The sequence below is a fragment of the Trachinotus anak genome, unplaced genomic scaffold (assembly GCF_046630095.1).
Source record: "Trachinotus anak isolate AG129_WGS33_773 ecotype Australia unplaced genomic scaffold, CSIRO_AGI_Tana_v1 ptg000013l, whole genome shotgun sequence".
Taxonomy (NCBI): Eukaryota; Metazoa; Chordata; class Actinopteri; order Carangiformes; family Carangidae; genus Trachinotus; species Trachinotus anak.
The window spans coordinates 16,671,432-16,685,640 of NW_027273864.1; the positions used below are offsets into that span (position 1 = coordinate 16,671,432).

Genomic DNA, 14,209 nt, shown 5'->3' on the forward strand with positions numbered 1-14,209 from the left:
TAATCTTCCCTCACGTCTTCTGTGTCTCTTCCCTTTTTGCCTTCTCTTACTTTCCCCCTCATTACACATGTTCCCTTCCTCATTAAAATCCTCCCACCATTCTCCTCTTGTTTCTCCTGCTGTTGTCTTTTCCTTTATGTCTTTGCTTCTCCTATCTTCATTCTTGTTCATTTTCTGAGCCATATAGGCACATAAGAAGGTGAAAGTCAGAAAGAGGCCCTAGTGATGGCACATGGCCATATGTGGTAATTGGCATCCTGGTGCTTTGACAGCTGCCGCTCTATTGTAGCTGTTTTGGACTCGTAGCCATTACATAATGCCTTAATGCATTATAAATACTGTTGGAGAAAGGTTGTGAGAGGGTTGTGGCTGGGTTGGAGGTCGGGGGCACAAAGAGTGAGGTGGGAGGCCTGGCCACCGGCTTTTTCCTTTATACCTTTGTCAAAATTTCCTTTCAGCCTGTAAAGGTGGATTTATAAAGATTTCGGTCAGGAAATGCAGAAAGATCATTTCACCTCTGCACTGGAATCAGGAAATCAGGAAGGCCTATGGCCATAAAATAGTGATTTAGCTCACACACACATAAATACACATTGTGGTATTCTCTAAAAGGCCTTTATTATAATGTTTATAAGAATTACTCAAACCATTACCTATGGAGTACAATTTAATACTATAACATTAATTTAAAATCAGCCAACACAGTTTTAGTATACATATATATTCAAACCTTTACGATGACTGTATACTTCTGTGGACAATAATACCTAAAAGGTCCTCTAAATATGATTGGCTTCAGTAAATGTGATGCTGATTTTATGCTGAACAGTGCCCATGTAATAACTTGTACTTCTTTATTAATTGCATAATGTTATTTACTGCCATACATTTTAGACAGGCTAGCGGGCTAGCTGTCCCTTTACACTTTAGCTACAGTATAATGAGTCACTGGACCAAAATTGTAGTATGGTGCAAAGCACTGACTCACTGCTGTGCTGTGACTTTTAGTTAAACAAGAAACCCTTGCTGTGCACATCTTATTTTGCTGTAGTTTGATAATAAGATTGTATAGTCATTTTGTTGCACGTCATTATTCATTCATAATTACAGCTATTCAAACTGCTCAGGAAAATTGAGATACAGGCAGTGATTCAGAGGTCTCGCACCAGGCAAGTTTTGCTGGTCACCAGTGGTAAAAGTCCTTGATGAAGTGATGTAGACATGTACTTGTTCAGTATGCCCTGATATCATGATTGTGTAGTGGCCACAGGTGTAACATAGCACGTGTCAGACCACACTGGTGTAGTCAGAAGTACAGAATCACTGTCCACATCGCTGATCTATTCAGTATTCCCATTAGGTCTGGTGTTGTGCTCATTGATGACTGCTTCCTCTGGTCGACCAGTCAGGAAGATCATGCGCTTCTTCTGGCTAAGGCATCTTACTTCTTGTGTTATGTTACTAGATGGCAAGTCATTAAGGAGTAACTTAACACTCCCTGAAGGTGTCATTCTGGTTACAGGCATAACAGACCACACCCAGCACCACTGATTGGTGGTCAGAGGTGTGAAGGTTGAAATTTTACACAACAGGACAGTGAAATAGTGTTTTTCAGGCTGGTGATAAGTTACTTTTTAATGCTTTAACTGTCTTACAGTTTATCTCAGTGTGTCTCTAAGTCTGTTTTTCAGTCAGTCAGTCTTTCAGTAAGTCATTGTAAACAGCGTAAGTCAAAGGCTAAGCCATATCTTAGCCTACTGCCTGGTCCCCTGCCAATCCTCAGTATAGGGAGTGATGAGTGCATGGTTTTCACTGAAGCCGGGAGTAGAGGTGAACCATGGGGAGAGTCAGAGTAACGAGGACAGTGAAATAAGCCAACACTGACGCAATACAACAGCCACCTGGACGAGACTCTTCATCCAATCAGAAATTCATAAGTGGGAACTCCTCCTTGTCATTCTTAATGTCCTTGATTTTTTTCTTTCTAAATTACAGTTATGATAATCATATTAGCCCCTTTGTGGAAAACAACCCGGAAAAACAAAGAAAGCAGCTACAGGGAGGGCGAGCAACTATTTATCAATTTCATTGTGTGTCTGCTAGCCTCCTCCTCATTTCTCCATCTCATTTCTCCCTGCATCCCCCCTTGTTATGAGGCAATCATGTGGATCTTTATGAAATCTGATCTGTATCAGCAAAAAACAAACGCACTGCACACTCGCTGTCTCATGCCCTCCTTCTCTAACCGTTCTTTGTGGCAACCCTCCATCTTGTTCTCCTTCACACGTCTTTAGTTCTCCTTCTTATCTGCATCTCTCACATCCCATCACTCCCTCTAACTCTGTTCTCCATCTGTATCTCCATCTCATCCATACATTTTTGATGGATCTCATCCAGCTTTCCTTCGTACATGGATCTAATTACTGCTTTAGCTTGCTAGACGTGTGTGTGTGTGTGTGTGTGTGTGTGTGTGTGTGTGTGTGTGTGTGTGTGTGCGCGCAATGGTATGATGCACGTCAAAGGTCATGAGCTGGGAATGGATCCCACAGTTCTGCGAGAACTCAGCGTTTGCCAGCAGGATGCTCGAGCGCTGTGGATTCACGAAGAACAACTTGGTGCCAGAAATAGAACCTTTTAGAAGCAGGGACCCACTGAGACTTGGATATGGATCAAATAATGAGACCAAAGCATCCTCTGCAACACTCACACACATATTTACATTTTGAATTTATGCTGATTTGGATAAGAACTAGATAAGATTATTTCTTGCCCACATTGTCTTGAAAGCTAAAGCTAAAGAAGTGAAAAGAATAGAAACCTTCTGTCTACAATTGTATGACCACTGGGCAAAATCCTTCTATTATCATGCTATATGATATGATATATGATATAAGCTTCAGACCAGCTATTAAATGGACCTGTGGTGAGATTGTTTTCTCAGCTGCTGAATGAGAATGGATGAGTTTATTAAATCTAATGCATTGCTATATCTGTACAACTGAAATGTATAGAGCAGCTAAACATTAAAATGCATATAGACCTTGTTGAGATATTTTAATATATTTGAGTGTGTAAATAATCAAATTAATGATGGCTGAACTATGGAGGCATGGTGATGCAGTGGTGCAGGGGGCTATCTGTTTGGAGTTTGCATATTCTCCTCTGCCTCTGTGGGTTTCCTTCAGGCACTCGGGCTTCCTCCCACAGTCCAAAGACATGCAGGTTAGGTTTATTGGCAACTCTGAAATTGTCCATAGGTGTGAACGTGACCACACGACCCTAAAAGGATAAGCGGTACGGAGAATGAATGAATGAAATTCATGTAACTGCTTGAGTTTCAGGCTCTGTTATTGTCCATACTGGCTCACTGTCTCACTGGCTTACTGGCACTGGAATAGTGCCCATAAGCACGTTTCTTTAATCACTGTGATATTGCTACTTTTACAAGTACAATCTGTAATTTTTAGCTTGTGTTTTCTTTAAGTGATCATAACTGAAAATATCAGCCAATTAACTGCTGTGCTTATAAACATAATTCATGTAACAGTTTTAGAAAAAATTTATAGCGCTGATGTAGCTGTTACCAAGAGGAACTCTATGTACTAGCGTGTATAACCAGAGAATTTAAAAGTCCTGCATTCAAAATTTTACTAAAGGAAAACTACATATTAGCATCACAATATATTCAAAGTAAAAATATTTCATTTCAGACTCAGATATATTATATTAATGGATTTTAACTATGGATACATTACCGTCTAAGCATTACTTCAATATTGCAGCTGAAAAATGTGGGGCTAATTGTTACTATTATATATGTACTGTCCAAGTTATTAGTCGATTATATCTTATAGTGATTATTTGAATCTGTCAGATAACTAGAGTAGAGTAGAAAGTACAATATTTGCCTCCAAAATGTAGAAGTATACAAGTATAAAGTACAGCAACTGAGTGCAGATTAGAATCATGTGCTTTTATTTCTGATGGTGGGGCAAAACCTTTGTTTACATTTGATGACAAATTATGTCTTTAAGTGTAGTAATTTTGCAGCACTGTGACCACAGAATGATCATAACTACAAATTTAACATGTAAAAGAACACAGTGATAGCTGTGTCTAGAAACACACACACACACACACACACACACTCACAAACACACACACACACACGTGAGACAATGTTACACTGCATACATCACACAGGTGCGCAGTGTCCCACTTTTTCTTCTCCAGTTTGCCTTTGTTGACAGGTGTGAGACAACATGTTGTCCATCTCTCCCCAGGAAAGCTGGGTAGGGAACACGTTCAGACACAGAAGCAAACTTCAGCCGAATGAGGATGCAGACAAAGAAAGAAGCTCTGCCTTAGAGATCACAATGCGGTATCACCATGCAGTACGTACAGCAGCTGAGCACTGCAGTTTGGGGATCAGGATGCTTGAAATGCAACGGTTTATCAATTCCTTGCAAACTGGGCCAAAAAAAGAAATTCCTCCCAAAACCTCTCTCTCTCTTTCCCTCTCTCTGTCAATTGATCTCTCTCTGCCTCTGTTCAACTCAAACCCGGCTTTTCAAACAACTACACAGGTACAATCTCAATATATAATGTTTTACTCGCAAATGTTGCCATGCATTTACCAAGGGAATGAGGTTCATCAAAACAAAGGAAGACTGGTAGAAATTATTTCGGAAAAATCTGTTAAATTTATATTCATGCTGCTTATTAAATGTCTGTCACCAGGTGTGCTGGTGCAGTGTCAGGCAAAGCAGGGGCCACGGCGTTACAAAGCATGGTGGAAAGTAGTACAGAGTTGTAGTGCAAAAGATGAAATCTAGATATAAAGGACAGGGGATGGACGTAATATAATGAGTACCAAAGCAGTATAATGTACTGCAATCCCATATCCCTGCAAAAGATATGCTGCTACCTTTGTGAAGCTTTTAATATTTATTTTTGTTCAGACGGAGCCACAGAGATGTTGACTGTACTAAGCTGTAATGTCTGAGGCTGCATTTTGTGCTGTTGTTGTTCTAGAGTGTATTACTGTAAAGGTAGCTATTATTAGATAATAGACAACTGCATTAAATATATATATATATATATATATATATATATATATATGTTTTTGATCAAATTAGATTATACAGCTGTTTCTGTCCACCCTTTGTTGTCACAGCCAGAAGATCTGCTGCAAAGGAAGTGTGTTTGTGGATGTGTATGTGTATATTCTAGAAAATACACAATGACAATGAAAAAAAAAATCTCAAACTAAAGAATTCATGATTGTTGGTAGATTTTTTTAAAAATAGCATGCAGCCTAAAAAGGAGTGTGAAGAAATAAGCATAATGTATCTGGTTTAAAAGTATCAAGAATGCTAGAGACTTTGCAATAGATCATTCTCAACCCGAAGCACTGAAAGAAAAAAGACAAACAAATCACTTCAGAGTCTCACAGGGATCTAGAGTGTAACAGCGGTGCTGCTACTGTGCTGTATACAGTCTGGTTAAGTTATGAGTTACATAAAAAAAACAACTGTTAAATCACCATGTTGCAGATGGGGAGTTTTTAATGTGTCTGTTCTGTGTTACCGGATTACAGAAGATAGAGAAACGGACTAAAGATGCTCATGTGGGCCTGTATTTTTGACAGAGACTGACAAAATGTGATGATCCCTAGTATTCCTTGCTGGAGGAAAATGACTATAGTGAGCTGGGACTTTAAATGCAATGAGTTATGGAGTAATAATTAAACTGGCGTCCCAGATTTAGTTGCTGGCAGTTCTCATTGCAAAATATTTTGGTATATGCAAAATTCAGCATGTAGTGTCTCAGCTGGATTCTTGACCCAGTTCATACCGTTTGTCCACTTAAAGTCCCAGTTTGTGAATACAGCCTCATGTACTGTGCGAAACACTCCACTCAGTTTCATATAGATTCAAATACACTTCATTTCCAAATCATTAGGTGTCACCTAAGAAGTCAGACTGGTCAGGTACTGACAATACTGTACGTGCATTCTTTCAGGGTTTAGATGATCAAAACCTCTAATCTAAACGGTAATATATAGCTACAGTATATCATGATAACATCATTATTTGAGCATATATGGTGCATACTGTATCATTTTCATTTTTTTCTGAAATGGTACAGCCTCAGTCGCTAACTCACCAAATGTTGTTGTTGATGGCAAGCAAAGACTGAAACTATGGTTCACTTTGTCCTGACAAATAATTAAACAGCTCATGTGTCTCTGCAAAACCTTTGATGACTGGCAGTTGGTATCATAAACCAAGTGATTACATTTCCATGCAGAATAGATTTTCTTATGCTATATTTTCTTCATCATCTTCCAGCAAACATCAGACAGACAGACACATTCAGCCTCTTAAAGGTAGCCAATCCATTTCAGGGCAAGAATAATTTAAAAACAAAAATGCAAAAGAAAAGAAAGCATAGCAGATGAACAGACTGAGGGTCTGAACTAGAACGTTATTTCTGTATATGAAACATTAAAATTGGGTGTTTGAGGAATCTCAAGAAATCATATCCTGATTCTCCAATTAAATTTTACACAGATCACCCATGTTGGATGGACATCTCTTCATACATGTCCATACATCTTTCAAAACTTCAACACATATGACTATCATTAGGCCAGTATTAGTGATAGAGCCATAAAATAACCGCATTGTTTTCCACTTTGCCAGATCTGAATGCCATTAAATCTCTTGTGCCACATAATGCAAAGTTAGAGGGGGATTAGAGACTGATGCTAAATATTTGAATTAATTTGGGAGGATTAGGGAGTAGGCTCCAGCTCCCTTGAGGTATAATGGACTTATCCTTCACTAATATGACCGCATCATTTTAGTTTAAGTTTTATTTATTTTTCATTGAGCTATTATTTGTCCTTCAGACAAGAAAAATCAGACCATGGATAATGTTGGAATCTGTGGTCAGGAGTTCTCAGTTTGAGGCAAGCAGTAAAGTTTTGAAGAGGTCAGATGTGATCACAAGTTAAAGTTCAAACTAAGATCAAAACTCTACCTGAGACACTCACAACCTACAAAATTGCCTCCAAATACACCTTGAGAAAGTAACAGAATGTTTACTTATGACACTATGGAAAGCTTGTTCTGCCAGATTGTGTTGTTGTAGCAGCTTGAGAAAATCAATTTTGGGCCTTGGGATCGGCCTCTACCTAAGAAATGTGGAGGTATCTTACTGTAACTCTGTATAGTAACACAGCTGTAAATGTGCAGTTTTAGCAGGAGGAGGGAGCTGAAACATTATTCGACTGACTGGCCACTGGTGTGACTCATACCGGCTACTAGTCAGAGCTAAAAATCTTTTCATAAAAAAAAAAAAAAAAAGAAAGAAAAAAGAAAAAAGGTTGGTGGAAAACTATTTCTGGACTACACTCAAGGTTCTAAATTTACCCACACAGGACAACCTGAAAGCAGCAATACAAACAAGCAGCAAACACTTAACTGCAAATACAGTCAATACAGAAGTATTCATTTGGAGTCATTTTGCTGGCCACCTGACAAATGTGAGTCCAGTTCTCATTTTCCTTGTAGCTCTGTTTTGGTTCTCCAACTCTCTCTCTCTTTAACTACTAAATGCTCCACCATGTCCATCAGCTACTCACTAACTTTGTCTGTCCGCTGTTTAGGGCTGGATAGATACTGTTACTGTGTGTTATCGTTTTGCTGCTTCTGGAGACGAGGTTTGAAAGAGGGAGGACAACCAAAAAATTAAAGTTGCAGACCATAAAATCAAAACAATCACATGAAAGATGCTAAAATCCTCTGTGAAGCTGAGAGGAACCTGTATAGAAGAGTGATAATCTCTGTGGGTTTGGTACTGGGAATGGCTACTTTCACTTTACGTGTAGTCATGTAATATAAACTTATTGATTAGTGCAGCTTTAAATTACAAAATATTAACTAGTTTTTAGATAAAAGTGTCCACATTAATGAAGTATTAATTTGTCAAATCTTTGTTGGAAGTTTCAAACAGTAAAATATTGCTTGAAAAATAGATATCACAGCTTTTGGTTTGGTTGCTAAATCGGTCTAGTGCAACTGTCATCTGTGGCCACCTACTTGATATATTTTGGATGGGGAGGAGGAGATATATAGTGTGCTCCTTGTGTGGGAGCATTTGCTGAAACAGTTCCTCAGCTTGTGAGATTGTTGGTTAAAATGAAAAAGAAGTGGCTCCAAGGAACTCTTCACGGAAAAGCATTAAAAAGTCATTTCATCATCATTTCATGACTTCCTCAAAGAATGAGTGTTTTGGCAACGTTGATGCCTTCATCATGGAGAAGCACACCAAACCGCATGAAGAAAATGATTTGTTTTCAAAAGTGCCCCAAAATTTATTTTTGATTTGTTTCTATGTTTTGTATTTTTGTATTGCAGTGCTGAATCAAAGCAATGTTGCATAGTGTTAGTATGAACACTGACTATTATGGTTAATTTATGATGATGCTTTTCTCTCCTGTTCTGTCTCTCCCTCATACCACACAGCTCACTCTCTCTCTTTCTCACACTGCTCTCTCTCCCTCTTTCTCTCAGCTGTGGCTTCTCAGGACCAGGCCATCGTTGCAGACAGAAGGAGGGTAGGCTCTATAAATAGAAATTGAACCAATTATAAAGCAGATGTTCCCCTGTATGATGGTGGGAGAACACTGTCACAGGGGGAGTGTCTGTGGTATTTTCACTATCTCTCTGAGTTCTTGTTCTTTGTTGTTTTATTCTCCGTCTCCGAGTCAGTCTTAGATTGTCTCGTTTCTCTGAATCTGTCTGTCTGTCTGCCTTTCACCTCCCTTCTTTCATCATTAATCGAACACCTCTTTTTTTTCAAATGCCAAGGATTTTTTTTTTTATCTTGGTGTTACATCATATATGACCACATGCACACACACACACATACAAACCCAGGTGTATGATTGCTTGCATGTCTCAATTTTCAGCCTACATCTTTAAATAAATCTCGTCTTCTCAGCCTGACTGACGGCTCTGTAACAGAGTGTGGCTTATAACACCCAGTTGTTGCTTGCTGTTTACATCTCTCTAAATTGCATTTCCATCACCAGGTTGTTTAACACAGTTCTGACTTGTATTATTATGTAACAATTATTATCATGCCTCAAACAATCCTACATGAACAGGGATTATCATTATGAGAAACTTGACTGATTAGACAGTTTCTTGCTTAATGTTAAGAGAAAAAAGGTCCAATTTATACTTTTAATTCCGGGCTGGAGATACCATTTGGGACTTTGTGGTGAATAAGCATAATTCTAAGTATCCAGATATGGAATCGCCCCCGGTTATCAACACTTTAATCAGCACTGCCATCTTTCTGTAATTTGAGGGGAAATCCTGTTCAATAACAGATTTTGCTCATATTATCCCTGTAATCTGGGACAGATCAATCAGTGTCTGTGAACTATTTGTAAACAGAGGCACATCTCTTACAAAGCAGGACATGAAACTGGCTTGTGTTGCCCATCAAGAGGCTAATCCCAGAGCTGCAATGAAATGAAAGACTGTTTTTATGAGAAAATGCCACAGGTGATTTTTCTATCAAAACACCAGATGTGCAAATGAAAACAACTTTTATAATCCTACGAAATCCATGAAGTCTGTCTCCACTTTATTATAAAAGGTCGAAATATCTCTAGGATTTATGTCTCAATGAAATACCAGCCTTTATTTTTCACTTACATAGCTGTTTATCTGTAAACATAACAATGTCTGTTAAAGAAGAACTTTTCCCTTCCTTGCCTTGGCTATCTTTTTCTCCTGGTCTGTCCTCGCCATCACCGTAATCGTAATTCCAGTCATCATCAATTGTACTTCCAGTTGTCTTCAGCATTATCATCACTTTGATCTGCACCAATGTGGACATTATCAATTACACTGATGAGTGATAAGGCTGAGTTAGATATGCTGCAGTGAGGCAGAGGCTCAATCCATGCTAAGTAGGTTAGGGGGGTAAATCTTCAGGTCTCCAGAGGCTGAGCGTTTTCCCTCCCTGTCTCTCTCCCTGTCAGCATCTGACAAGCTCACCAAGGCTGAGCTGAAAAATACCCATAGCATCCACCTCCGCTGTTCTCTTTACTGCCATGCTCTCCGTCACTCCCTGCCATGATCTATTCTTTACTGTCTGTCTCCACTTTGGTCCACGCATTTCTTTCTAGTCCCTCCATCTCCCACAGCTTTCTCTTTCCAACAGAGTCTAATGTCTTGTAGACACAAATACACACTCATGCACACATGCACTGAAGCTTACACACACCCATTAGTCAATGTATTTGTATGCACGCATCAATAGTTCAAAAACTAAACATTTACTCCGTATATTCTTGTATTTATTAGGCCTGCAGTTACTTGGGTAGCCTGTAGGCCAGTTTAACTGACATTGCATCTTGGCTGCAATTTTGCAACATGACTCACTAGAGATGATGCGAAACTTAGTGACAGATGACACAGCCACACTTGACTCACAGTAACAGTGAAGCATAACTTAATTCAAATTAGGCAAGTGATTTATTTTAGGAAGAAGGCAAAAGGCTTTCTCAGCTACCTGTTAAGAGTGATGAGTGTTAAGATGCATATGAATGATCGTGAATGAAGGGGAAATGTGTTGTGCCGCATTCAGCTGTGTTATAAAAAGCTTTGTTTGGGAGAGGCTCTGGGCATGATTTGGATCCTTCTCACTAGTTCCTGTCAGAAAGGATAGATATAGCTTTGTTCAAGTGCTATGTACATTTACTGTGTAACATCAGCTGTAATAGAACATACCACTTGCTCAAGATAAGAGCCCATGATTCATTACAGCTAATAGGAAGTGACCAATATATTACTGGGCACTTCAGCCGAGAACAGAGTGATAACCAGGTCTTCAGGGATGAAAGATCATGAGTCCACCAGATCATTAAACACTTCATCAATCAAGGTGAACAATGGCTAGAACTAGAAGTTCACAGCTCTCAACCAGCATGCAACTAATTCACATTCTGACTGCCATTCAGTCGGTGCAGCCCAGACCGTGAGCCAGTTTCATCCAACTTAGTCATCACCATCATTACTCACAAATGTCAATGAGAAATAATTACCACAGCACAAATTAAACCATAATGTAGCACCTGAAACACCCACATTCATCAAAATTTAAAAGTGTCCATTCACTGTAAAAGTCCCTGTATTCCTGTTAATATACTTTATAAATACACTGCAGATCTAAGGTATGTACTGACGTCAATTTTTCACAATGCCTCCACTCTCACTAACACCTGCTATGGATGCTATGAATAGGTAGAGCTGTCATACAGCTAGGAGGAAAGCAAATGGATGTCTTGAAAAGTGAAAGGCTGTCAGAATCAACAGCAATCTGTATGATGCACCAGGCACTCGATATACATATATGACTCATGTATGTTTATGTATATAGCTCCACGCAGGGGAAATAAGGTTATACCAAACAAAGCCTGAAGGCATCCCTGGTCCAATTTTAAAGCACAGTTTTGTCAGCCTGATCAAAATCATGAGGACTTAGAAGGATATCCTGGTTGTCTGCAGACAGGTGTGTAATTTATTTATATTTTATTACACGTTTCATTCAGGAAACCATGTGCTTGATTATAACCACCTCATTGCTTCTCTTCCCTTTAGCCTTTGGGCAGTATGTAAAAACGTATGCCTGAATTCATTCTGAATCTGTTTGTGGTGCAGTCGATTGCACAAAAGCTTTTTTTTTTTTAAGCTTTTTTTTTTTTAGCACTGTTTTAGACGTTTTTGTTTTTCATGTGAATGCGTCCTTGGCAGATGCTGGCTGTGTGTGTAGCTCAGGGTGGAGTAACAGTGGTGACTTCAGATGCATGACAATATTTACTGGGTTTATGTAGCTGTTTGGTTTTTCGAGTGCACTATAACAGAACTAGAGGAGTAGAAAAAAATATGATACTGAAAAATGTACAACACTGTTTTAATTCCTTGTGAATCTCAGTTGAGCAGCACCGCCTACCTCTGTGAGGTGAGGGTTGGGGTTGAAGCCACACTGGTTGCACACCATGGAGCGGCACTGTGTGCAGGTGTTGAAGGTTGGCTTGTCATCCCCAGTGCCCATCAGATCGGTGGTTTTGCAGACGGGGCACAGTTTGCTGCTGGGCATGGGTGCAATCTGAGGCACAGAGTAAGGGGAGGTGGGGACGCTGCCTCGGTCCGGGGACGCAGAAGGGGACCTCCCAGGCCTGCTGCTACCCACATCCACCTGCAGACTCTTCCTGGCCACATGACCCTGGCCCTGTTCTCCTTGAGGTGCGGCATGCTGAGGGGTATCATGGGAGGCTAACCTGTCCCCTGTCCCATGACCACTCTGGACTCCCGCTTTAGGTCCTGGGTCTGACGGTGGTGGTCTAACAGAGATGGTAAAAAGAACAAAGAAGAAAGTGGACATCAGACCAAGAAATACCATCTCACACAGCCAATTCAATGATATATTGTAGGTGGAAAAAATAATATAAAAATAGTTTGTCAAAATGATCTCATTTCAAGGTCCATTTGTTAGCTTTTTCACCACATCTCATTGTCTTTGTCCAGTGGATGGAGTTTGTTTACTTGTCATGGAAATGACCACAAGCTACAGTTGCACGATCGAGAAAAGCTAGTAAATAGATTTCAAAATGGATCATAAATTAAGATTATTTTATCAAATTACTGTTTGCAAGTTCAAGATTAAACTTTCATGCTGAATATAAAAATTATAAAATACTAGAGATCATCTTGTGATGGGATGACACCAGTTGCGATGCCCAGCAATGTGTTGACGTTATCACCCATGAGTACTCAGTAGTCATTACTACATTATTACATAGTTGCAGTCAGCACTCATGAGTCAGACCACACCAGTACTCAAACCCAGCCTTCGTTTTAATCTCAAATACACAGCTGTGACTGTAACTTTCATGGTTGTGATGCTATCACACTGACAACGTCTGTCCACAGACAGACAGACATATAAACACCTGCCAAAGTACTCAAAACCACCTCTGTGGTGGCTCCCGCTGCAGAGCGGGTATCCAGGTGTCTCCTTGCCATGATGCCACACACACACATACACACACACAAGGTGAAAACAATACTCCCCACACACTGTCACAGCCAATAAATATTAAAAGTAGGATCTCCTGAAGCGGCTGCAGTTGTATATTTCTATATATATTGAATTTGGAAATGGTATGTCTATTTATTGTGCAGTTTGCCTACAATTGTGACACATGTACATTTTACATTTTCAAGTCCTTATCTTAGAATTCTTATCCCCTATATTTCATTTTTCTACTTCTTATGTTCTCAATAGTCTTTTAGTACAATATGCCTCACAGAATTTCACTGCACATTTTGCTTCTGTATGTGACAAAGAAAATCCTTGAATCTGTGAACTCTATTCTCTCTTTCTTATTCTTATACAAGCAGAAATTTACAAACACATGTAGTGAAAAAATCCTCGGCCCACAGCAGTCCCTACGGAATAGGATTTAGGTACACATTTACACAATATTTCCAATTTAATTTTTCTTTTGTCAGCCTGCATTTATATCAGCAGTGACACTGACAGCAAAATGTAACTACAGCAACCATTTGGAGTAATTGAGGGAAAGACTGAAGGGGCTAATGAGAGAAGAATGGCGAGTAGGTGAGTAACAATGAGCAAGGGAAAGTTAGTGATTGAATGAAATGATGAAAACGGCACAGGAACATTGGTTGATTTAGGAGCTTTGCTTGTTATTAAAGCAACCTAGTTTGTAGACCCCCTAACACGAAGTCACTGCACAGGAAATATAAATATAGCTTATAGCTTTTGAAGTTTAGCCTATATTTTAAATGAGCTGCATTTAATGTCTTCTTAAATAGGTTTTTGTATCAGTAACTTAATTTCAACAAGCAGCACTACTTCTTCTTGAGTAGTATATTTGGAACCCTTCGGCTCTGAGATGCTCTAGGTCCAAATACCATTAAAGGATTTTATTGTTGCTCATGATGTGATATCAGACTACTCAAAACACTGGCAAACAGAGAAGGAGATGCTGAATATTTTATATTGCCTCTATCACTTTCTGTGAAGTGCTGCTTGTGGTTTGTTTTCACTCTTTGAAGATGTTCTGTTCTAGCCTCAGTTATGTGTTTAGAGGGGA

General features: G+C 39.4%; 1 protein-coding gene across 1 annotated transcript in view; it reads right to left on the reverse strand.

Annotated features, from left to right (window-relative positions):
- The window catches only part of bsnb (bassoon (presynaptic cytomatrix protein) b), a 62,772-nt gene that overhangs the window by 41,598 nt on the left and 6,965 nt on the right, over positions 1-14,209 (reverse strand). The window contains exon 2 of the mRNA XM_071494920.1: positions 12,040-12,430. Coding sequence (XP_071351021.1) covers positions 12,040-12,430 — 391 coding nt within the window. The remainder of the gene's footprint in view (positions 1-12,039; positions 12,431-14,209) is intronic.